The sequence below is a fragment of the Siniperca chuatsi genome, linkage group LG14 (assembly GCF_020085105.1).
Source record: "Siniperca chuatsi isolate FFG_IHB_CAS linkage group LG14, ASM2008510v1, whole genome shotgun sequence".
NCBI classification, from domain to species: Eukaryota; Metazoa; Chordata; class Actinopteri; order Centrarchiformes; family Sinipercidae; genus Siniperca; species Siniperca chuatsi.
This window is the reverse complement of record NC_058055.1, coordinates 27,355,374-27,382,386: the sequence shown is the minus strand read 5'-3', so window position 1 is coordinate 27,382,386 and position 27,013 is coordinate 27,355,374. Positions and strand designations below refer to the sequence as shown.

The window sequence follows — 27,013 nt, the reverse complement described above, 5'->3', positions numbered from 1 at the left end:
ACAGGTTGAGTACATAACTATGTTTATTGACATGTCTTCTCTCTACATGTTTCCAGTTGTACTCCCATGGTCTCCACTGCAAAAGAGATCTTAGATCTCCTAGATTAAATAAAGGTTTTCAACATCTCTTCAAATAAATGGCGGCACTTTTTTAGGATGTACAACTTTAATTGAAGTAATGCTGCCAGGACATTTTTAAACACCCCAGTTACAGATTGTTTTAAAACATTAAGAGTACTCCACCGATTTCACATTTCACTCCTATGACATTGTCACGCATGATGGACGGTAAAAAAAACAGGATCAAAAACGATACAGCAGAAGCAGATATATCATCTTTTTTATTCCATGCGTTCTTCTTCCTCGTCAAAACCCAGTGCCTACATTACCCACAATGCAACTTGACCACCGACAGTTCGGTTAGAGACCGAGGTGTGTGATGCTAGTAGTGGCTAGTGTAGCCTCGAGCCGCTAGCCTGCGGCAGAGATCAGGAGCTACAGAGCTAACGCCACAGCAACAGATGTTTTTCTCTTTCAGACTTGTAGTCTTCAGAAGTGATTCACATGAGAACATTTATCAGACTTCACACGGCTCCCTCTGGAGACACAAAAGGCTTTATGCAACTTTTTTCACATATGCAGTACAACCCCGCAGCATCTATAAACAGACTTTGATGTGTAAAATAGGTGGAATTCCCCTTTAAGACTAAACAACCCAATGGACACTTGCTGTTTAAGAAATTGCAGCTGACACGTTTAAAAGAGAACGACAAAACATAAAGACATGCATGAATAAAATTTCATTTACACGTAAAACAAGAGTGACAAGCGGTCATTGGTTATAAAAACAGCGTACATACAATAATCCACTAAACTCTCGGCTACTGTGAAAACGTTTCTGCAGAAATACAGTACAGCGAAAGGAATAAAACTTCACATTCATTAAAAAATAGTGTGTCATAAGCGAACCTTGCTGCACACACACGGCATTAAAAATCAGAATCTAGCTAATTCCAGTTTATCTGTACAAGTAGCATTAAAGTCAAATATTTCACATCTGCATTTATACTTTCAAGGAAGTGTTTAACTGGATCCTAGTTCTTGTTTAAGTGTCTTCTACACAGTGATCTGTGGAACAAGCAGGATTGGGATGGATGTGCTTAAAAGGGGGTGAAATCCAAACTGGACTGAAAGCATTGTGTTCAAACCCTTCGATGAACACAGATGGAGTAATGAGATCAGATCCTTTCTTTACAAAATACTCTGGCTGAAGCTGTATGTGTTATCTGTGGTAGCTGGCTGTAATTTGTGTTGTGTTGTTGGGACTAAACACGTGACCAAAGAGGAACTGGTTTGAAATGAAAATGCTCTCAAGCTCTTGTGATGAAAAAAATGTAAAAGTGTGGAAATTCAACTTTTATTTATACAGCGCCAATTCATAACAGAAGTTATCTCATTGCACTTTTACTATAGAGCAGGTCTAGACCGGACTCTTTATGATATTAATTACAGAGACATTCTCTCACAAGACTCGTGAGAAGAAAAATAACACACTGCTTTTCACAATCTCACGGGTCCTTTTAAATTCCCTCATAAAATCCCCCTCGATCTCAGAAAGCCTCAGTGTAGGAGTCAGCGAGGATCTTCCGAACACCCAGTCGGTTTCAGAGCCGGTGGAGTTTTAGTCCACAGGGGGGCTCCAACCTGGCAACCCTGAATGTAGCCCGTTCTGCTCTGCTGACGTCTCTGATCACACATTCTCAGCAAACAGCAAGCCAGACAAAATCTGTATATGCATCTACAAACTTGACATATTTCAGTTTATATACAAAGTCTGAATCATTGGCAGGAGGTGAACTTTGCGGTTCTGAGTCAGAGGCTTCGTGAACAATCCTTCATCCTTCTGTCCCACCTTCTGTCCTCGTCCTCCTCGCTATGCACCTCCTCTTCTCCGGTGAGTAAGAAGAGACGAGTCGAAAAGTGGAAGAAGAGACGAGCTGAAGGAGCCTTCGAAAGCCGCTTTTTCTAAAATCAACCGACGTAGTTTGAAAACAACTTGGCATCTTCTCAATCTCCTCTTCTTCAGTAATGTCTCTGCCTCGGTTCCTGCAGTCTTCGTCATCTCCTCCTCCTCCTCTGCCTCAAATAAGCCAGAGCTTAAACAAGGGGGAGGAAGAGGAGGAGGAAGATTGCTTTAAGCCATCCCTTTGTTTTCGTCCCTCCATCTCCTTCTCTTCTGCTCTGTGAGGGGGGACGAGATCAGACGAGCTGGAGCAGGAGGTCCTGGAAGGTGTCCAGGCCCCGGCGGGAGTTCCTCGGGGCTCCATCAGAGCCCAGCTGGGCAGCCAAGAGGAACAGCTTCCTGTCCTCGGTCACGGAGCCCAGAGACAAGGCTTCATGCAGCTCAGACACGCTCACAGCGTTGGGCTTATCCTGTGGAGAGTGTGAAACCAGTTAAACTCAGTTTGACAGGAAATGACAAGGACAATAACCAATATACATACATAAACTGTGGCAGCACTGACCAAGCTGTTAGTTCTGGTGTTTTATCTATTATAATCTCATGTCACTTGTTGAATATGGCAAAATATACAGCTGCCTGTTGCCAAAATATGGCTAAATATACAGTTCTTTAATGTCGCTAGCATAGTTCGTTTGCCATTCAAGAATAACACAAGTGAACTTAGTTGCGGGTCAAATGCGAAAATCTAACTGCGCTAGCGGCAAACAGAAGCTGTGTATTTGCCAGATTATGACAGATTTTGGCAAAAATATGTTGCGTTTGGCCACAATATGGTTAAATACACAGCTCGGTTAGTTAACACTAGCAACAAACAGAAACTGTACATTTAGCGATGTGTTAAAATAAAAATATACAGTAGGTGTTCAGAACATACTGAGTACACAAACTGGGTTACCACTGGAGTCAGCTGCAACTGTTCACGCTGACGAGTCCTCCACAAAGCAGCAAGCTGCGACTCTGAGAGCCTTTCAAGCCCACAAGGGGTGACTGTTACATACTCATATTCCTATAACAGCTTTATTCCAAAGACGAAATCTGTACACTTGCAGTACGAACTTGTTTTGGCCATCGAGGAACGATTCTTATCCACAATGTGGACAAAAAATGTTGTTTGATCTGACATAACCAACAAATGTGTTCCACCTCAAAAAGCTGACAGAATAAAATTACAATTATCTTACATAATACCTCACAATTAGTCCTTTCAAATAGCTACATGTCATATTTTCAAATTGTCTCAGTTGTCTCAGTTATGATCAAAACTTGTGTATGTGAAGACAGTGAATTTAACGCCACCCTCCTACACAAACCATTCAACCAAGGCTGGAGTCTGTAGATGTCCGCCTCGTTTCACCACACAGGTTCCGCTGGAAACATCCTTTGTGCTGTTTAAACGGAGCGAGTGCCGAGGCAGAGAACAAAGCAGTGGTGGGTGAGAGCCGGTATCACCGTCAAACAGAGCTCCTCCTACTGAAGACATCATTTCTTTTATTTCACCTGCGTCGTGTGCTCAGTATGACAAAGGTTTAGGCTGCAGTCTTGCTTAAAAAAGACCTAATCTCTAAAAAAGTTTGATGTTCTTAGAGACGATCCATTCCAACTAATTTCCAAAGCAAACCATAGTTGTTTTTTTTAAGCTGGATGAAGGTGTTTTCCTATCATACAGGCAGCCATTGACTTCCATTCATTTCACTGTAGAAAGAAATCAAGAGACTTGAAACGTGAGAGGGAGAGCGCAGTCCTTATGGTTTTTTATTTTTGCTTGTGGGAATTCAGACTGCATACTGCAGTCATTTATATTTACATTCTTAAACCACTCCTGCAGAAAAATACACCAGCTGTATGATCAGTATGTTCCCAACACTCCTATTTTTGGCAAAATAAATAGCTTCGATTTGTAGCTAGTGCGATTAGCTATTTGCACCTGTGTCACACGAAACTACGGTAGCTTCGTTTGGTTGTGGGTGTTTACACAAACAGCTGGCCGTGTTCTCACAAACAGAAGCTGTGGATTTAACCATAGTTTGGGACATTTCGATTTAAAAAAGAAAAAAAAAACTGTTTGGCCAAATATATGGAAAACATCCACGCACGTTTGGTCAAAACTGCACAAGTCATTTGGTCATTTGCATGTAAAAAGAAAACGAGCTAAATCTGGTTGAGAAGTGAATTCTCTTTAGATGTCTGTTTGATGTTCCAAGTTTCCTCATCAATTTTGAAGATGAAAGTAGGGAAGATATAGTGTTCATTTCACACCTGTAGTGGTTTAAAAAGCCTCTTGTTTTGGATGTTTTGACCATGATATTCTGCATAAGCTAACCGGACTGCAGCTGCTGTACAGAACATCCAGGAGTCTAAGACTGCTTTCTTGTTAATATTGCGAGTAGCGCACAGTACTGAGAGGATGAAAGCTGCAGCGCTCTGACAGTAGATGTGACAAATATTCCTGCTTCCCTCAAAGGGTCATGTATAATTCCACAAGTGCGCGCAGAGTGAAGAAATATGAGCTGAGGAGGAAATGTAGAAATGTTTATTTCAGGAGTCTGATGGATCATCGCTGCTGGATGAATGAAGAGGTAACAACGTGTACCTGCTCGCTCCAACACATTTTGTGCATTTTTTCTTGAAGATTTTAACCTCATGTGACGTTATTTTTTTTAGTTTACTTACGCTAAAGTATCATTTTTACCAGAATACCAGTCCACCAGAGTGTGATGGCTTTTTAGGTGAGTATTTAGTTAAAAGAAAAACTGATTGTGACGGTTTACTCCTGTTACTGTTTCCTTTTCTATTTTCTATCAATGTTGTGCTCCAACTCATTCAGCTTAAAGGACCATACCAGTATTTTTGTAAGTTGTATGTCCTTAACAAGAGATTACTGTATGTATACTACACACTTCTGCTGTAAATTTGTATATGCCTGCTGTAACATTTTAGATTCTTGGATGTATTTGTTTTTACTGTTCCAGGCAGCCATTGGTTTCCATTCATTTCCGTACGGTATAAAAATCAATTGGCAAACTCTGGAAACTTGCTTGAGTTACGTAATCCACCACTGATAATGAAGTGCAGTCTTTAAAATCAGCCTGCTTTAAACTACATTAACACGCGATGATAATGTGACTGACAAAAATTGATGCACACTGTAATGGATTATTTGCCAGATGTTTGCTTGATTTTTATACAGTATGGAAATGAATGGAAACCAATGGCTGCCTACAACGGTTGGAAAAGTTCATCTAAAAATCTGAAATACAACAACAGCAAGGTTTGCAAAATGGTTTATTAAGTTTACCTGCTTGTTTCCCAGAACGACCACGGGCAGCTGGGGCTCCACCCTCAGCAGGCGGTGCAGTTCAGCCTTAGCCAGTGGGAGGCGGCTCCTGTCAGAGGAGTCCACCACATACACCAGAACGTGAGTCCTTCTCAGGTAGTCGGACCAGTACGGCCGCAGGTCCTCCCCGCCACCGACTGCAGCAGAGAAAACGCAAACATTCACGTGTTTCATGATACACAAATGTACGAATGTATGTGACAATTTGTAAACAATGTAAAGGTGATCACAAATGCATTTTCCTCTCTACAGATACTATAGCATTACACATACCGTATACTGTATATTTCCAACTTGGGGTTCAGTTATCTAATAACACGTACATCTGAAATGCTTTTTGTGCAAATTGATGAAAGCATTGGTTACGGGGTTTTTTGTTGCATTAATTGAGACTCCGTTAACGTCTTCCAACCCTCAACTGTATGACGCATTTAGGTGCCGATGAAAACATCCAGCATTTCAGGGCATTTTGTTTGGCTGATTTCTGCCTCAAAGAATTGTTTGTATAACATAATGTAAATGAATTTTCATTTGGATTGCATCTGCGATAAAATACTCAAGGCTTACTCGGGGCGGCTGTGGCTCAGGAGGTAGAGCGGGTTGCCCACTGATCACAGGGCAGCACGCCGCCATCGGTGTGTGAGTGCGTGCGTGAATGAGCGGCAAAAACCTTGTAATGCGCTTTGGATAAAAGTGCAAAAGGAATGCAGCCATTTACCATTTACTTACTAGCTTTTTCCAAAACTTTCAAATGTGTCCCACAGCCCTTTTCAGTATGAAACTTCGTCATAATTAATGGTCACGTGTTGGACGTTTCATATTTAGGTCACGTTGACCATGGGATTTGGTCGAACGTTTAGAATTTGTTATCACAGATATGTGTTCCCAAGGTCAAGAATGAATCAAGCACAAGTTTGGATTGTAGTTTCACCGAAATGGTCCTGAAGTAGGTTAATTACCTGTAAGGTCATCTCTGGTCATTTGGTAAGGGGAAGTAGAAATGTCACCGTGAATACCTTCACATTTCCAGCTTCTTGTTTTTTCCCATATGGACAGAGATCTACGTTTCAATACAAATGTATAAACTTACAAAAGCAGCTCTTACTCTACATAGTCTGGTGCCATATGGTGTTGTTTGGAGAAAAATATACAACTTTAATGATCACATAACAAATCTTATCAGCCCGTCATGATGTATTCGAACAGCACTGAATTGTGACACAGCAGTTGTTCTCAGTTTCCATCATTATATAAGGGTTTAATGTTTAGCCAAAACATCACATAAGTGTGAACAAACAGAACAACACTAGTGCATTCAGAGATAAACAGGATCTGATGTTCTTTTATTGATCCGTAAAAAGAAACTGTCGCTGCAAGCTGAAGACGGTCAGCCACGCAGCTCACTGACTCATGACTCATCGCCTTGCTCCAGGGCATTTCAGTGTGGCAGATGTCTTCTGTCAGTGTCCTTTGTTTTACAGTAAAAGAAGGATTTCAGACATCTGACGGTTCAATAAATAAATGGACAGATCGATAGGTAAATGTGCACCAGACCGAATGAAGTCACTAAGACGGCACTTAGCCATTATTTATATCCACGGTTTCCCTGCTGGGAAATTGGTCTGATTAATTTTTTTCCATCTTGTTGCCTCCAGACATGATATGACAGCGAGGCTCTGGACAAAATATAACTGTGCAGCTCTTTTTTCCTTTTTAAGGGTTTAGGATTTCTGTTTTATATACCTTTGTCCGTTTTTCTTCCCTTCTTAGAACGTTTTTCCCTGTTTCTCTTCTCTTCTTTATTTGTTTTTCATTTTGTATTCAAAAGTATTATTCTTGGTTTTTGGAGGAATTTCTTTAGTATTGACGTGTGTTTGATTTACTTTTTCTTTTCTCTTCTTTATTCGTTTTTTTCCTCTTGAACTCAGAAGCATTATTCTTAGTTTTTGAAGAAACTGTTTTAGTATTCAGGCTGTGTTTGATCCACCTCCTTATAACTGAGGACATGTCTCATTTTTGTCTTTGGGGGAAATAACTGTGTGTCTGTGTGCATTATTCCTGGATTTGTTTGTTCACAAAAAAACTGTGCAGTATCTCTGTCGTCATGTTTTAAACATGGAGGGGTCAGATCTAAGAGCTGGTGGGTGTTGGAGGACCGTGTAGCTTGTTAACACAGATTATTATCTATCCTGCGCCGTGGACTAATGGTTGAGTCATTTCACTGACTGGTTGCTGATTGATTCATTGTGATATGAGAAACTGGCATCATAAGGTCTAACCCATAAAAAAGCTTGTCAGGGCATTCTGCAACACTTGTGTACCAGCACAGTTTGTAGCCTACACGGTCACAGGACACATTTGTCAGAAAAGTCAGTTAGAAGCTTCAATGGTAGGGAAAGTTTCATAGTAACTAAAGGCTTTAACTTCCCACAATCCTGCTGTGCAGAGGAACTGATCCGCGGCTATAATGACCAACGGCGCTCAGCGGCCAAACGAATCACTGCTCACACACACACAGACGGGCGGGTATGACACCGCGGGTATGTCACCGCCTCCGAATTTAGCACAGCACAGCTCGGCAAGAATTCATTAGTGCTGGACTTAATGGAGAATGTTGCTAGGAAACTGGGTAGTGATGTACCTTTAGCTGATGCGATGTGGCAGCAATAAATACCTGTTTACCTGATGCGGTACAGAGGGTGGACCTGACAGCTTGTGTTTTATTGTCAGAGGGAGCTCGGCGGGACACTCGTCCTGCTGCTCTGCAGGCCACCTTATTAGATACACACCCACATGTACACACACAGCACACACTGAGTCATATGGGTGTGAAAGATGTGGGTGTGTGTATATATTGAACTAAGTTATAGTTGTAGTCCTGAGGGCAAAACTGCCTCTGCAATATTTTAGCTTGTGTGGCTGCTCTCTCTGAGCCACAGCACCACACACGTTTTGCAGCCAAAGTTCAACTCAATTTAACTTTGACCCCCAAATGTGCTGAATCCCAAGATCCAATGACATGTTGTGTCTGTTTCCCCGAGCCCCATTTGTGGCATTGACGCTCCACACGTTACTCCGCAACTTCTTAGCGTGAACCTTAATGGGGCGATACAAACCATCCTTATCCAGCAGCGGTTTGCATCTTCAAAGGTATATTTGTGATCTCACAGGTGTTAACTATCCAGCATTCGAAAAGATCTTTGCTCAAATCAATGTTTCAAACCGACATTTCAATCCGGTATCTTTATAAGTTGTGTGCAGACGAAGAGAAGAGCTGACACCTGATCTGCTCATGTAAACACCGAACATTTAGTATACTTGACAGCATTAGTGTACAGTTCCTAAAATACAGGTAAAAGCAAACTAGTACATACTGTACTAACACTAGAATGTGTATTAAAGAGGAAAGCTGAGAATATGAGCCCCAACCACAAACTGTTTGTTTAACATGCTAGGAACTTCTTCCTGATAATGTTTTTTCACTTCCCTTTAGCACAAACCCAAATCTCAGCGGCTCAGAGCCTGAAACTACTTCTCTGACTGTTCTGATCTGCATCTTTTCAGTTAGAGTTTAAAGGCTTTTAGCTTGATTTCCCCAGTGGACTTCATAAAGAGAACTTGTCGGTCCCTGTGCACTGCACTGCTCCTGATGTGCGTAAGTGCGCACTAAGCTGTCAACATGCCTCTGCATCAATGTCACCGAGACAAAGTCTCCAACATTTACTGCAGCAGGCCGGTGAAGTGTTCTGACTGAGTGGGCGGTGACATGTGTTCCTCTTACTTTCAGCGATGAGAAAAGGATTCTAGGCGCCTACCGATCTCTGTGTTCAGATCATGAATAAATCAGCTGCTGAGCGTGACACATTCCTCCGAATACATCCACAGAAACTCACCCTGAGGCCGACTGCAGCTGAGCCTCTCGCACGCAGACTGGTCTCAATGAAGAGCAAAGCCGTCTTTGCTGTTTTTAATGCAGCGCAGTGGCTTTCAGTGGAATGCTTATTAGCAGGATTTATTTATTTGTCTGTAAATAAACTCTAACTGGACCCATCTTCTCCTTTTCGGACCCGCATGATTTGATCTCCCCCGTGTTCATTTGAGTGAAATGAAATAATATCTGCGACAAGGTCACAGCTACAGTTTCTGCTCTGGTTTAAGTGTAAACCTCCGTGATACCTTGATACTGAACAGAAACTGCTGGAAGTTTCCCTCAGTCACTGAACAAATAAGGACAATATAGGCAGTGCCAGAGATCGCCTCTGTGTTGGCAGTGATGGATGCAGCGAGCTTTCAGGGAGGAGATAGAGGCAAACAACTGAACAACAGCCGGGCTCAGATGAAAACATATTACCACAAGTTACTAACCAACACTTAAAGCTGCTATAATCGATATTTCGTTAATAACAATGTATTAAATGACAGTGTGAAAACAATGTGAAAGAAACTCATAGTGATGAACCCACAGAGAATCATCAGCTGAACCTGCAGCTCCGCTCGGCTTTACGGAGCTTCACAGTGACTTTCAGCTCGCTGTTTATCTGCTCTGGTTCGCTCTCAGCTCTCAGAGCGTCGTTTTCAGAGAAGAAGAAGCTGTAAAAAGCCGCCGAACTCGAGCCGCTTGGCAGCAAACAGCAGCCAGACGCAGTCAGAGAGCAGCTGCTGACACAAACGCAACTCCTGACGAAGCATCGTGTAGCTGCTGGAGGCGGAAATAAGCTGCTGCTTGTTCACAAGTATCAACTTAAAAAGTGATGATATGTCAGTGTTGTGTCACAACTTGTTTCTGCTGCCCCCTAGTGGCCAAAAAAATCTGTTATTGCAGGTTTAAGTTCTTGACAGAATACCTCTAATAATGGCGGCAGCATCTGACACACATCAGAACACCCTCGCCTACTGTGTTCACTGTAAAGCCTGTCTTTACATGACCTAATGCTAACACGCTGACGTCACTTTGCTGACATGTTAACATCAGTGTAATAACTTAATGTTAGCATCATGTTGCGATGCAAACTGTATGCATGTAAAGATTCTAATTTGATAAATGTTAAACTAAAAAGCTTATGTGCTAAATGCGTTCTAAATGTTAGCATGTTAACTTTAACTGTGATCAGGTTATAATGCTAACATTAGCATGCTAACTACACTACATTCTAATCACCAGTTTGTTCGTATCATAGACGATAACACAAAAAAGGCCACTTCTGAGGCCATTTTCAGTTACTGACTCAGACTCTCGCTCCCCACAACCTGCACTTCAGTCTGCATCTCTGTGGAGTTGTTTAGTAACGTGTGAGTTTAATTAAACAAACGGCCAACTGTACTGCACAGAGGAGTAAAAGCTCTTTACAATTCTCCACTTCATGCTGTTTGATAAAACATAAATGCCTTCTACTCCACACAGAGCCTGCAGGGTTTGATTTGGAGGAAGAAAAGGAGTCTTACTCTCCAGGAAGTCGAGCTGACAGGTGGGGGCGTTGAGGCTCATAAAGTTGAAGCCGCGGGTGGGCCGGCAGCGGCCTCTCTTAGCCGCTGACTCCCCGGGGGTCAAACCCTGCAACATGCTGCTCTTCCCAGCCCCGTCCAGACCGAGGACCAGGACCTGACGCTTCCCACGCTCCTCCTCCTCCTGCAGGCAGAGAACAAAGACGATCACAGCCCAGAAATGTGGACTCGAGGCTAAAATTAAACACACATAATTTATTCAACGCTGAACGAGGTTGCGGAGGGCATGGATGAATGGCTGATTTGCCTTAGGTTTACAAGTATAAGTAATAGTGTAAATGTTTTGACGCACATTAGGCGACATCAAACCACAGCTGAATCTGAACACAGAGCTGTGAGCACACACAGTACGAGTAGTCTGAAATCCACAGATGGCTTTGGGAGATGCAATACACCCTTTGGCCTCCGTAATGGGGGTCTTCAGCTCCTCCAATATAGTTGAAATAACCTGAAACAACCTACATCTACACCACAACTCATGTTCAGGTCAACCTGAATATGTGAATATGTGATTCAAACCCCTGTGCATTCATCTGCTGCTCTAACAGCCTCCACTCTCTCCACCAGGTGCTGCAGGGATTACACACACGATATGTGAGTGTGTTCACATAAATAAAAGGTATGTGCAGTTATTAATGAGTGCAACCTTCCAGGATTACCATTCCAATATGGGACGTGAGAAAAGTGGTTCTTTGTATTTGCTGCTGAAACAATAAATCGATTTCTTGATTAGTCGATCACCAGCAAGATGAATCCACAACAATCCACAAAACTGACATCTTCCGAGCAAAAATTTCAAACGTTCTCTGGTTTCAGTCTCTCAAATGAGAGGATGTACCGCTTTTCTCTCTTCTATATTATTGTAAATTGAATATCTTTTGCACTTTTGGTCGGACAAAACAACATGTCGTCTGGGACATAGTGGCAAGCTCCACTATTTTCACACATTTTATAGATTCAACTATAAAAAATCATTTATAGATTATTCAGTAGTGACAATAATCATTATTTGCAGCCCTGATTGTATAAAACCAAATGCTGGCACTTTACAGATTAGCAAGCACCAATTATCTATCAACTTCATGACTGTATCGTCATTATGTAACAAACTGAATGCATCCGACAGTTGGGAATCTGACCCTGGGTGTGCAAAATAATTCATAATGTTCAGGAATAGTTAATCACCTTCTGCAAACCTCAGAGGTAAAACTCCTGATATGATAGTTTAATAAAAGACATCATGGTAACCCTGCTTTATTACAGCATATGTAGGTCAGATCTGAAAGAACACGCTCTTTCAGAGCCGCCTGCATCTGTAGACTGACAAGTGGCCGACACTCCGTAAAGGTTAGCAGCCAGATTCAAACCTCGACACTCTCTCTGCGCCTGAGGGACACCGGGACGCCACAACCCCTCTGAGATCCTGCACACGTCAGTCACACAAGGTCGGTCTTTATTTACGCCGTGTGCAGACGTGCGGCTGCGGTTCTGTGGAGCTCAATTAGCAATTCATATCAGACCTTTCAGAGCTGAGATGCATCAGTTTTAGCTTCCTTATTAAAAATATCACTTAACTTCACTTTGCCGATGGACGATCGAGCCTTAAAGAGGCGTTTAGATCATTTACGTAAGTATACCCTCAGAATCAGCTCTAATTTGATTCCTTGACACATAAAACTTCACCACTGTAATCATGTCAGAAAGAGGTCAGAAGAAGAATTTAAGATATTTTGGTGATGAATTAAATTTCATCTGACGTGTTTCTGGCTGTAATCACTGAGTGGTGTTGCTTGGTAAACATAGCATCAGATAAACACGGGCGCTTTGACAGATCTGCAGCTTGCCTCCGTGTATTTCCAGCTTCTACAGCCCGCTGGGAGACAAACCTCAACCCCTGACGGTGTCGAGCGGCTCTGTAGCTGCTGAGCTTGTACCTCTTTTCTTCTTTTTGCAGCATTATCAGCATGGACTTTGTGCAAACTTGCTCTCTGTCCTTCCAGTCATTTGATTGGCTCTCCCAAGATTATGCAGGAGACGTTTATCATTATTATAAAGCTTTTGACCACGTTTATGAATCTCGAACATTTCTTTGGTTAACAAATGGATCTGACATTTTTCAAATCACGCCAGCACACCGGCCATTTATCTCCTGCCTCCTTTGTCAGCTCAAATACGTCACAGATTTTCCTTTTAGATTTTAAACTCACTTCAGACATTTCTCATAAATGGGCAGCGGTACTGTAACGATTTCTATTGTTTCTCGGCTCCACAGGGAGGAAAAAAGCGTAACCGTAGATCTGCACTGCTGGGTCTCACAGGGATTTAACGTCCTTACTCCAGCAAAGCAGACGTTTGGCAACACATTGGCTTCATCACAAGGGAGCACTAGAGCCAGCTCACCTGCAGCACTGAACAGCAAGCTGAGCTGTATTTTCCAGAGAAGCGACGGAAACTATGATCCTCTAATGCTGTCACATCACCAGTCCCTCATGTTCACCCTTCCAGGAGTATTTCTGTGATCAAATGCTGTGATTTTCTTTGTGCCAACATTTTCTCTACCTGCTTCAGCTAGTGAATTACTACATTACCCAGAAACATTTCCAACACAAAACTCCCCCTAAAACCACAAATTCTTCTTCTTCCTCTTCTGTTTGTGTGCAGATTAAACAAACGAGATACAACGTGGTTTTTGTTGGTAGGTGGACAGAGCCAGGCTAGCTGTATAACGCATTTGTAGCTCTTGAGGTTTCTAAAGTCCAAGAATATAACCCCGGTGATGTCACAGTGATGTCATCAGGCTTATCTCGGCTTGGGCTTGACTGTAAATTTATCGCCTGTGTTACAAATTGGGAGTGTGAAGTTTAACCCCCCCCCACCACCTCTGCTCTCTCTTTCCCTGAATATTAATATTTTATTTCATAAAAGGAGGAGGTCTTTGCTTCAGGTGTTATAAAACACTGCGGGAGACGATGAAAACTGCTATATAAAGAGGTAATCCAAATACACTGAATGGCTAGTGCTAAAAATAAATAGCAGATGGGGTTTGAAATTATGAAAACTGTCAGCAGGTAAGCGCAGATACGATGGTAGGTTTATTTACGACAGCAGGCGACGAACACAGATGAAGTAGAATGCAGGTGAACGGGAAACTGGAATGTCTTTGTTAAAGTCTTATCTGATAAGGAAGTCCTTTTCTTGTCCGGAGCATGGCGTGGAGCTGGGCTGAGGGGCGGTGCGTCAGGTATACCAGCTCGGTAGGGGTGAGACCCGACAGCGAGTGAACGGGAGGAGTGCTGCTTTCCAGTGCAGGTGGGTGATTGCTGACAGGTGAGTGCAATCGGGAAGCCTGGCGATTGGGATGCGATGACTGTGGTGGGCGGGGACGGTGGTGTCTGTGTAGGCTCCCTGACCAAAGCATTAAGGATTAGAAATGTATACTCTACCGCAGCTGCTCAGTCGCAGTGTGACGCCAAATCGTCTACATTTGTGCGTGCATCTGCAGAAATAACTAATTTACACCAAAGATCTAAATGGACCCGGACATTGAAGGCACACTCGATAAAATTCAAGTTTATTTACGTAGCGCCAGAAGTGATCTAACTGCACTTTTCTCTTTATAATATTATGAAGCTGACAGTTTGTCTCTGGCTTGTGGCTACAGTTTATCCAGCAGCTGGATCTCTTCCTACCGTTTCAGTGATTGCCCGTCGCTGTGTAAACCCGCCGAAACTCCCAGAGGTCAGAAACGCGCCGTTAAGTCGACTCCCCTGCTTTCCGAAGCCGAAGCCGGGATCACAGCGCGTCTTGGCACACTTTGGGAAACATTTACGTCCCCTCTGCGGCGAGCCGCTGGCAGACAACATTATCCTCTAAAGACAGGCTGAGCCAGATGAAGCGGGCTAAGCCTATTACAGGCGTCTGCTGATTGAATCTAGGAAACAAGATTAGAGACATGCAAGTAGCTTTTATTAAGAGATTCACGCTGTGGTGCGGCATTGAAGACTCCTTCATTACGACCGCCGCTCGCCCGGCTGCTTCCTTCTGTCTGCAGGAAGCAGAAACTACAGCCTGACTAACTTCTGTTGCCTCGGCTACATGACATGCAGCTGCAAAACACGTCTGTGCGCGATCAACATCTGGGAAGCCATTACATCTTCATCGTCTCCGTCGTCTTCTTGTCCAACATCGTCGACCTGCTCGTTACGTTTTTGCTTTCTTCGCCATCGCCCTCTGTCAGTGCCATCTTCCCCATTAACATGTTTCCTCCTCATCACATCGCCGTCCTCGTCGCCAGTGACATCATCAAAACCGTCACCATCATCACCGTCATCATCACTATGACCTCGTGATCTTCATCTTCACAGTCACCTTTGTCATCGTCGTCTTCACCGTTGACATTATTCTTCTCGTAAAGTCACCATCCTCATCGTCAAAGCCATCATCTTCGTCACCACTAACGTCATCATCATCATCATTAATATTACCATTCCACTGTCACCTTTATCTTCATCAGCTTCTACTTACTTATTACCATCATCATCATCATCATGTTCACCTCCAACATCATCATCACTGACATCATCAAATCCACAATCTTCATCACCAAATCCATCATCACTGTGTTTTATGAAGCATTATCGGCATAGTGTCATCACTCAGATCTTCTTCTTTTAGATCACTTATCGCCATCTTCATCATCGTCTACCCCACTGACATCAAAACCATCTTCATCATCACCACCTTTACAATCATTCATTCACTATCATCATCTTCATCATTATTCTCGCTATTTACATCTTTCTGACCAGTGTAACCATCATCGCCACCATCACATATTCAAAGCCATCACCACCATCATCATCATCATCATCATCACACCATTAACACGTCAGTTATTCATCAGCAGCATCATCTTCCTCTTCTTCATCATCATCATTCTCACCATTCACATTTTTTTTTTTTTTTTTATATTCTCACCATCAACATCCCTTAAAATCATCTTCCTCATCACCACTACCACTGTGATTTATTCACCAAGCATCATCTTCATCATCATCATCATCAGCAGCAGCAGCCTCTCAGTTATGTTCATCTGAATTCTGCAGTGATTTCTTCATTCAGTCAGTCCGTCAGATGTGACACGAGTCTCCTCACCACCTTCCCGTCCAAGTTAAACAGTTGAGTAAAAAAAATAAATAAAATAAAAATAAAATAACGTAAAAGAATGAAAAACAATCTGCCTCACCTCTTTGATCGTGCAGTATTCCGCTTGTGGTGACCATATCCGCCTCTTGTAGAAGAAGTTCAAGGCGATGAAGAGAGCGGAGCCCAGGGCAGCCACGGCGGCGGTCAGGGCGATGGAGATGTGCCGGAGGAGAACCATATGTGGAGCGCACTGAGCGGCGACTGGAAGAGCGGTAGAGCCCGGCGGGGTCGCTGCTTCCTGGACACCGAGAGCGTTGAGGCTGACGGCCGCTTCCTTCGTCTCGCTGCTCCTTCTGCCGCTGGACGCGCTACATGTGACGGAGCTCTCTCCGCTTGTTTTTGTTTCGAGACTCGCGGGGGGATGCTGCGTTCAGGTGCTGCTTGTAAAAATGCGGCTTCTAGCACTTGCTGCTTCTTCTTTTCCTTTCGGCTGTTCCCTTTCAGGGGTCGCCACAGCGAATCACGTGCCTCCATCTAACCCTGTCCTCTGCGTCCTCTTCACTCACACCAGTTAACTTCATGTCCTCTCTCACTACATCCATAAATCTCCTCTTTGGTCTTCCTCTAGACCTCCTGCCTGGCAGCTCCAACCTCAGCATCCTTCTACCAATATATTCACAGTCTCTCCTCTGAACGTGTCCAAACCACCTCGATCTGGCCTCTCTGACTTTATCTCCGAAACATCTAACATGAGCTGTCCCTCTGATGTCCTCGGTCCTGATCCTGTCCGTCCTCGTCCCTCCCAAAGAGAACCTCAGCATCTTAAGCTCTGCTGCCTCCAGCTCTGCCTCTTGTCTTTCCTTCAGCGCCGCTGTCTCTAAGCTGTACAACATCGCTGGTCTCACCACCGTCTTCAACACCTTTCCGTTCATTCTTGCTGAGACTCTTTTATCACACAACACACTTGACACTTTTCTCCACCCGCTCCAACCTGCTCGCACTCGCCTCTTCACCTCTTCTCCACAGTCTCCATCGCTCTGAACCGTTGACCCTAAGTACTTAAAGTCCTGCACCTTCTTCACCTCTGCTCCCTGTGACCTCACCGTCCCACCTGGGTCCCTCTCATTGACGCACCTGTATTCTGTCTTACTGCGGCTGAGCTTCATTCCTCTGTTTTCCAGAGCAGACCTCCATCTCTCTAGATTTTCCTCCACCTGCTCCCTGCTCTCACTACAAATCACAATGTCATCCGCAAACATCATAGTCCATGGAGATTCCTGTCTAACCTCATCTGTCAGCCTGTCCATCACCAGAGCAAACAAGAAGGGGCTCAGAGCCGATCCTTGATGCAGACCCACCTCCACCTTGAACTCCTCTGTCACACCTACAGCACACCTCACCACGGTCTTACAGCTCTTCCTCTTCTAGCACTTGCAACAGACAATAATACAATTAAAGATATCTACATTTAAACCCCCTAGTTTTAAAAGGTAAACATGCGCTGAATAAGCTCCACATGGGGCATAAAACGGTGGCACTATGGGTCAGATGTGATCCATGTTGCACTTGTGGCCAGGGCCGTAATCAAGATTTTAGAAATATACTGAGGTCATGAGTCCAAATTCCCCCAGCAGAAGCCCACCCAACCAGCTGAGAAATTACGGACTAGCCACCAACCAAACTCTGTAAAACGGTCTTAATATGTTTTTTAATTTCCCTAAACTTCACATATTCATCTATTTATTCATTGTTCAATTATATTTGCTGTAAATCCCCCCCCTTCATTATTATCTAAATATTGTTTCAAAGCCCTCTCTACAATGCCAGGTATGTAATTCTGTTGGAAAAGATTAAATTATTTAGCTTGTTTCCTATTAATGATCACATGTTAAGATATTTAGCTCAACAACAATTTCAGTCCAGTGAATTACCCATTTTTTGTCTTGACACCATAATAAAAAATAGAGTTTTGTGGGTTTTTCAAGAGAAGTTTAATCAATCAATCAATCAAACTTTATTTCTATAGCACCTTCCAACAACCGAAGCTGAACCAAAGTGCTGTACGACATTAAAAACCAGATAAAAAATAATAATGATAATAACAAATAATAATAAAAGTACAAATAGGTCAGCAGAGCACATTACAACATTAAGATAAAGAGAAGTGTCACGGGGCCACTAAGTGTTAAAAGCTATTCTAAATAAGTGGGTTTTAAGTTTGGCTTAGGTTTAGCCTGGTGAAGTAGAATAAGAAAGCCTCTAAGAAGCTAAATTGTAGAAATCAAGTGGCAGTGTCAAGCATGCTGATTCAATAAGTAGTCTATACAAAAGAAAATACATATGGCTACTACTAATTTACAACAATAGCATGTAACAGACCACTTTTCTAAAACGTTGGCGAATCTGATATAATTTAAAAACATCTTAGTTTACCACTTTGTAGGCTTATGCGCGCTGAAGGACAATTTATAATATTTCCGATGGGACCTGAAGGCATCAGGAGCGCCCCGCCCGCCACCTGTCTGTCTGCCTGTGAGTGAAAGACACAACAGCTGACATTTAATATGTGAGCTGGCTCTGTTAGTCTGTCAGACAAAAATTAAGAGTCAAGTTATGGATAAACGGTGCTGATCAGAGCAGAGTGATGATGGTTTGTGTTCCACCCATGTTCTGAAGTGAAGTGCTCCATCTAGAGTCAAGTCTTTGTTTAAAATGTTTATTTTTCTGTTGAATTGGCTTCACAAACACAACCTATGGTTTTCTGACTCAAATTGTCTTCATACTCATATATTTTGTCTTCTTTAAAAAAATAAAAAAGGAATACCCACACCGTTATTTTCTCCTGCAGAAAGTGGTGGAAGAAGTATTCAGATCAGATTAAATCAAGACTAAATGAGAGGAGCAATACCGCAGTGTACAAATACTCCATTATAAGGAAAAGTCTCGCATTGGAAATTATACTCAAACACTGTGACAGACTCAGGCTGTCTGAGAGTAGGCAGGAGAAGGTGAGTGCTTTTGTACAACGCTGTGGCTATTTCCTGGAAGCAGTACCTACCCTTGCAGAACCGATACACACTGAACCAAAAAATTACACAGTAGATGTTTTTTTATTTTTTGGCAGCACTACTGTAGCAGTCTGAGGGACCGGGGCGAAAAACATAAAAAGGGCTCCAGCTGCATGTGGTGGGGCACCAGCATGCAGAAAGTCATGATGCATTTATGGTGAAACAGTTCCAAACCCTTTTCTAGCATGTAGGGCAACCTACATCACATTTTCTCCATTTTAAGGGCACATTTTCTCCACTGGGAGGTCACCCTAGAGGGCCCTTCATCACGTTTTCTCCACTGGGAGGTCACCCTAGAGGGCCCTTCATCACGTTTTCTCCACTGAGAGGGCACCCTAGAGGGCACTTCATCACGTTTTCTCCACTGGAAGGTCACCCCAGAGGGCCCTTCATCACGTTTTCTCCACTGGAAGGGCACCCTAGAGGGCACTTTATCACGTTTTCTCCACTGGAAGGTCACCCCAGAGGGCCCTTCATCACGTTTTCTCCACTGGGAGGTCACCATAGAGGGCACTTTATCACGTTTTCTCCACTGGAAGGTCACCCCAGAGGGCACTTCATCACGTTTTCTCCACTGAGAGGTCACCCTAGAGGGCACTTCATCACGTTTTCTCCACTGGAAGGTCACCCCAGAGGGCCCTTCATCACGTTTTCTCCACTGGGAGGTCACCATAGAGGGCACTTTATCACGTTTTCTCCACTGGAAGGTCACCATAGAGGGCCCTTCATCACGTTTTCTCCACTGGAAGGGCACCCCAGAGGGCATTTCATCACGTTTTCTCCACTGGAAGGTCACCCCAGAGGGCACTTCATCACATTTTCTCCACTGGGAGGTCACCATAGAGGGCACTTTATCACGTTTTCTCCACTGGGAGGTCACCCTAGAGGGCCCTTCATCACGTTTTCTCCACTGGGAGGTCACCCTAGAGGGCCCTTCATCACGTTTTCTCCACTGGGAGGTCACCCTAGAGGGCCCTTCATCACGTTTTCTCCACTGGGAGGTCACCCTAGAGGGCCCTTCATCACGTTTTCTCCACTGGGAGGTCACCCTAGAGGGCCCTTCATCACGTTTTCTCCACTGGGAGGTCACCCTAGAGGGCCCTTCATCACGTTTTCTCCACTGGGAGGTCACCCTAGAGGGCCCTTCATCACGTTTTCTCCACTGAGAGGTCACCCTAGAGGGCACTTCATCACGTTTTCTCCACTGAGAGGTCACCCTAGAGGGCACTTCATCACGTTTTCTCCACTGGAAGGTCACCCCAGAGGGCCCTTCATCACGTTTTCTCCACTGGGAGGTCACCATAGAGGGCACTTTATCACGTTTTCTCCACTGGAAGGTCACCATAGAGGGCCCTTCATCACGTTTTCTCCACTGGAAGGGCACCCCAGAGGGCATTTCATCACGTTTTCTCCACTGGAAGGTCACCCTAGAGGGCCCTTCATCACATTTTCTCCACTGGGAGGTCACCATAGAGGGCACTTTATCACGTTTTCTCCACTGGAAGGTCACCCTAGAGGGCCCTTCATCACGTTTTCTCCACTGGAAGGGCACCCTAGAGGGCACTTTATCACGTTTTCTCCACTGGAAGGTCACCCTAGAGGGCCCTTCATCACCTTTTCTCTACTGGGAGGTCACCATAGAGGGCACCTAATCTAGTTTTCTTGCACATTGGGGCACTGGAAGGGCAGTTTATCATGTTTTATCTATCATAGGGACATCCAAGAGGGCACTTTTTGGCGTTATTTTCAAACATTGGGACACCAGGGGGGGCGATTGCCTCAAGCAGTCTGCGTTAAACTAATCAACATGTCAAGTTTCACCAGAAATGATCCCTGAGTGCTGACAGTCACTCTAGATTTGGATAAACTCTCCCACAGATAGACACCATCAAATAAAAACGGAGTTTGTGGTGAACACTGGTGTTACAACCATGCAAAGTGTGGTTACATATCTGATAACAACCGGAGCGCAGAGCCGAAATGCCAATCAGTAACATCCACAAGTTTAATCAGCAGAGGTTTAGTGGAGATCAATGGTGTCTGTAAACAGCTTTGAGTTTAACGTTCAAACTTTTTCTTTCAGCATCCTTCTCTATCTATTCCCTAATGTGTGTAGCAATGTTTACAGTATGTCGGTCAAACGTTGTGTAATGAGTTCATTCATTTTTTTCTTTAATCTTAGCATTTAAGTAATCAGTGTCTTTTTTAATTGCTGAAACATAGAAAGCTACAAGATACCTGCAAGATGTAATAAAAATCACATCAAGTGGAACAACTGCTTCCTTTGGCCTTAAACTCCTGTCTCAGCTTCAAAACAAATGGTGTGATTTCTTATTTATCAGGACGCAGGGTTGTCAGGAGTCATCCCTCTAAGTTTCATTAAAATCAAAGACTGACCTGAAGTCAGTCTTCATCACTCAGTATGAAGAAGATCCATGCAGCAGTTCAGCTCCAGAGGGCGCTGTGGGCTTGAAAGTTTGTTAATACAGAAATCCAGTGGGCTATTAACTATAGAACACAATATTTACATGAAAATAAATATAAGTATATATATATAAATTAATCAAACACAAATTATAGGAGCATAGCTGTTAGAAAACAGCCACAATGAACCTAAGAATAAATGCAATAAAAGAATTGAATAATCAACAAAACAGTAAAAATGACATAAAAATGGACAAAACTGTGATAGGTTTATACATGTCACTGTACAGACAATAGGAGTAGGATGAAGAAGAGGGATGACCTTTAACCTCTTGCAGATTGTCATCAATGGGAAAACTGCAGCCAGTTTATTGAAATTATATTTCTTTTTAAAATAGTAAGTAAGTAAACAAACCAATGATGCAGTGATGAATGAAAAATAATGTACATTTTGGCCCCCGGTTCATCAACATAACACACGCGCATTGATTGGTTTTGTTAATATCAGCCCGTTTGGGTAAAGTTGTGTGTTTAAAACCACATGATATTCTGAATTTGAAAATCGTGACCGGAAGTCTTTTTTTATTTGCTGGCTGAATTTGTCAACAGAGGTTTTATTTTGAAATCATAACCGGAAGCCGACAGTGAATGTCTGTAACTTGACAGCGCCGGCCGAAGTCATCAGGACTGGGAGAGACTTTACCGCCGCCGCCGCTTCCCTCCCGTCCGGTTTTAAAAGGATAATTTAACACAATAACAAAGAAGTTTCTCGCGGATTTACCGGATTTTAACGGTTGTGGATTCAGTCGTTACTTTCTTCTCTCAGCGGTGCTCAGACTGTTCGTTACCCCGCGGCTTGCGGCTAGCATCGGTTACTGCTGCTAAACATGGTGGCCTGTAGGCAAGAAGAAGAAACGAGCCCAGTTTTGGGGGTTTTAGAGGATTTTTAAAGCCACTCGGACGGTTGTTACTGTGAAACACCGCTTCTCCGGACACATTACTGCCCTCATTTTAGATTTATTTGGATGTTTGTGGACTTCGACGTGAGGCTGCCTTTCTGTTTACGTTGAAACACACAAGCGGTGGCGGAGCAGCAGCAGCAGCAGCAGCAGCACCGTCCGTGTTTTGTGGACCGTGGATAATTTGCAACGTTACTTTTAATTTAAAAAGTTGTCGCCTCAAAGTTTTCCAACCCGATTTGGAAAAGTTATAAAAAAAAAAAACATGCCCTCACATCTGGAAAAACGCGTCAAATAGCATCACGGTTTTGTTTTATGACCGTTGTGTTTATATCACGGGTGACTCGGACACTCATAGAGATGAACTGGTGCACAAGTGCAGCCTGCTGGGACTGTTTCATCCTCTGAGATAATTCCCCGTTTGAGGTTTGATTCATTGTTAATCTGTGGGTTATTTTGAATTATTATTATTATTATTATGGCCTAATCCAAACCGCGCCAGACCGGGAACTTTGGGAATAACTACAGACATTGTTGATGGTGATGATGATGACAGAGAAAAGCGATGGTTTCCCTTCGTTATGATTTTGAGTAGAGAGGAGTTAATTACATGGAGACTCGCCTGACATGCCAAGGAAGGAGTTGCCACTACCTGAGGGTTGGGAGGAAGCCAGAGACTTTGATGGCAAAGTCTATTACGTTGACCACATTAACCAGTGCACCAGCTGGATCGACCCCAGAGACAGGTAGGAGTGTGTGTGTGACAGAGATGTTGTAGTACTAATGAAGAAGATGGATGACCTTTGACCTCCCTGCAGAGCCAAACTACACATTTATTTATTGTAAGAAAGAAAAAATCACCTGTCCTGTTAAAATGTGGCTTATGCATATCACTGTAACTATATAACTATGCATGTTGCCCTTGCAAATACAGAGAAGATTCATGTCAGCGATGCAGGGATAAACGAAAAGATTCATGCATTTTGGGCCTCAGTTCTTCATCATAACACACACATTTATTGCTCTTATTAATATCAATCATAATCTCAACAAAGAGCAAATTTGTGTGCTGTTTACAACTTCGTTGACCCCTTTTTATTTTACTAAAAAACTAAAAATTTAAATACTTTTTTTAAAAGGCGTTGTGAAATAATGTGTACACTGAAAACGCATTATTTTAACCAACCAAAGATGGATTGACTGTTTGCACCTGTGGTCAGTCCCTCATTGCAGTTAGCAGAGACTGCATGGGAACAAGGAGGAATAAAACACTGCTTAATGTCCAAAAGACTCAAAGGAGGCGGAAAAATATTTCTAAAAGGCGGTTATTGCACCTTACTCTGCATAATACCTCAAATAATACAAAAAGTGCGGATACCAGCAGACCAATGTTTTCATTCTCCATCTGCATCAGTGTTGTATTTTTTGGTGAAGCAATTTTTTTCCATAACAGTAAACAGACTCGGAGTGGTACTGAACATTATGGCCCGATGCGCATTTGGACAATTAATCTTTTTGTCCAACCAGAGGTCCAAAACCCGCCAAATATCCAGTTGACTATCATATATGACAACGAATAGCAGCAAAACCTCACATATGAGCAGCAGGAACCAGTGAGTGTTTGGCGTTTTTGCTTGAAAAGTGACTGCAATGATTAATAGATTATCAGAATAGTCAAATCACAAGTTTGTGTCTGCACAACGTACAACCCCCTCTATCCTCCGACCATTGGTTCAGATAAGGAAAAACCCCAGTTACACACCAGTGATGACAGATGAAGACGCTGAATCATACACCTTTTACTCCAGAGACCCACGTTCAGCTCGTTGGTCCCAACACAGCGCTGAAACTAGCATGACTGTCACTAAACCCGATGAACCATCATTTCCATCTGTCAAGCTGTTTACATAAGCTGTACGAATGGGACACATGCCAAGCCATACAGTACACAATGTCACAAAAATATCTGCGTGGTGGTATTGTAATGCATACTGGATGTATATTATGAATATAATATAAGTTATCTTAAATGAAGGTCCTTGTCTACATCAAAACTTCATCTACAGGCTTTGTCTCTTGTACTACTAATAGTTATTTTCTGAGGAATAGTGTGAATTGCAGTCTCTCTTTTAAAGTATAGTCTTCCAATCAAACATTATTTTACAGACCTGTAGACAGACAGGTGTGAATGAGAATGACGGTAGAGAAAATAATCAAACATAAGCTCCTCTGCATGATGTCAAGTAGAGTTGCAACGATTAGTCAATCGAACGAAAATTAATCAGCAACTTTTTTAATAATTAATTGTTTTAGTGAATTTCTAAGAAAAGATGCCAAATATTTGATTGTTCCAACTTCTCAAATGTGAGAATTTGCTGCCTAACATTATATCTTGAATACCTGTGGGTTTTGGACTGTAAGTCGGAAAACAAAACAAGACATTTGAAGACGTCACCTTGGGCTCTAGGAAATTGTGATGGACATATTTCACTATTTTCTGATGTTTTATATAGCCAAGAAAAAAATCGGCAGATTAATCAATGATGAAAATAATCATTAGTTGCAGCCCTGATGTCAAGACTTGTCAATTTATTAGGCAGCAACGTTTTAAAACCGTGACCTTCGTCAGGCAAAACGTAGCTGTGTAATAAATTGTACATTTTAAGTGTTGACAGTACACAGGAACTTATTTTTGAATGGATTGTCAGCTGGTTAATCACTACCCTTTTCCACCATGCAACCCACAAAACATGCAGGATCGACCCTGATCTGGAGGTTGGGCTACATGGATCACTGGACAGGCGACAACCTTTATACACGGACACTGGGATGGAGACTTAACACCCATAATTAGGGCTGCGACTAAGGATTTTCATTATCGATTCATCTGCAGGTTATTCTCTCGATTAATCCTTTTGTCTATAAAATGTCAGAAAATAGCAAAAAATGTCTGTGATAATTTCCCACAGGCAACATCTTCAAATGTCTTATTTTGCTTAATTAACTATCCAAAACTGTGTATGACAAAGAAAAGCATAAAACTCTCCCATTTGAGAAGCTGGGACCAGCAAATGTTTGACATTTCTTTTTAAAAAATTACTAAAACATTTTGTCAACAAGGGAACATAACCAGGAAACAAACATTAAGCAGCAAAGTAATTTGGCTGTGGAACACGGCAACATTATTATGCAATCATAATGTAACTTGGACAAAAAATAAATAATAATAAAACGGACTAAATATTCACTGTGATGAATTTCTTACATGGAAATGGAAGCCTATGGTTGCCCGGAAAGTCGAACCTCATAGTAAGATGAGTAGAAGCCAATGGCTGCCTGGAAGGTCGAACACCATAGTGAAATAAATGGAAGCCAATGGCTGCCTGGGAAGTCGAACGCCGTAGTGAAATAAATGGAAGCCAATGGCTGCCTGGAAGGTCGAACACCATAGTGAAATAAATGGAAGCCAATGGCTGCCTGGAAAGTCGAACGCCGTAGTGAAATGGATGAAAGGCATTGGCTGCCCGGAAAGTCGAACGCTGTAGTGAAATAAATGGAAGCCAATGGTTGCCCAGAATGTCAGACCTCATAGTAAGATGAATAGAAGCCAATGGCTGCCTGGAAGGTCAAACACCATAGTGAAATAAATGGAAAGGTTCATGCCGCCCCCACTGCAGCAAAAATGGATCTCACTTTTATCAATCATTAACAATATGGGCGATTGAAATAAACAAAAGATTCAGGTTAGCAAAATAGCCTTGCTAGCATCAGAGCACCACATCAATCTCTATGCCGCCCCAGGGAGGCCCGCCCCCAAGTTTGAGAACCACTGCCATATTGAAATAAATGGAAGCCAGAAAGTCGAACCTCGTTACATTAATTTAAGATTTTATTTTTGTGTGATTTGGTGATTTTCTACATTTTTCATCCTTTCTCTCTGCTTTCAGACAGTTTGGAGGTGGAGAAAACAATCTCACCAGGGGGCCCCATCTGGGGGGCTTTCAATCATGTCACATGATTGTCTCTTCAAAAACTTTATAAGGACATCTTTGATTATGCTGTCTGGCTCCTTCAGCTTAAAAACAACCTGCTGGAGGAGCTTAGGCGGCAAAACCCCTGTCATCCTTTTAATACTTTATAAAAAGTCCTGGGATAATTGGTTGGACTGCATTGTGCATTGTGTAAAAGACAGTATATCAGTTAGTAAGAAGGTGGTTGTAATAGTTTTTACATTGAGTGGATGATTTAGAAAACTCCCATTAGGCATTTGTTTCTTGCTGTAGTCACAATTGGTGTGGGTAAGCATAGTTTTTTCATTCAGCATAACAGGTTAACAGCATTTCATTTTGACACAGTTATTACAGATATTTGCAGTACTGAATAAGTGATGGATTTCTTTTGTCAGAATATGATGGTGGAATTGAGGTGAAGATATTTTTAAAATACAGAATTCTTCATTTAGTTTGTTAAGGTGGACAAATACCTGTCAGTCCCAAACCAAACCCTTTTCACAATTGAGGTGGTTACTTTCTCCTTCCCCGTGTTTCTCCCAGGGTAC

At 42.7% G+C, this 27,013-nt stretch overlaps 2 protein-coding genes across 4 annotated transcripts in view; one reads left to right on the top strand and one right to left on the bottom strand.

The window, feature by feature from the left end:
* Positions 1 to 323: 323 nt before the first annotated feature.
* Positions 324 to 16,409, bottom strand: arl10 (ADP-ribosylation factor-like 10). The gene is made up of 4 exons (XM_044222821.1): positions 16,105 to 16,409; positions 10,800 to 10,983; positions 5,319 to 5,494; positions 324 to 2,433 (listed from the first exon to the last, which is right to left on the bottom strand). Exons 1-4 carry the CDS (start codon positions 16,240 to 16,242, stop codon positions 2,260 to 2,262), a joined length of 672 nt encoding a protein of 223 aa, XP_044078756.1. The 5' UTR covers positions 16,243 to 16,409; the 3' UTR covers positions 324 to 2,259.
* A 5,712-nt stretch (positions 16,410 to 22,121) lies between these two features.
* The window catches only part of wwc1 (WW and C2 domain containing 1), a 65,670-nt gene continuing 60,778 nt past the window's right edge, over positions 22,122 to 27,013 (top strand). For 2 of the 3 annotated variants that reach the window (XM_044222818.1, XM_044222820.1), the window contains exon 1: positions 22,122 to 23,201. In XM_044222818.1, coding sequence (XP_044078753.1) covers positions 23,083 to 23,201 — 119 coding nt within the window. In that variant the 5' untranslated portion in view covers positions 22,122 to 23,082. The remainder of the gene's footprint in view (positions 23,202 to 27,013) is intronic. The other variant, XM_044222819.1, reaches the window with a different exon arrangement.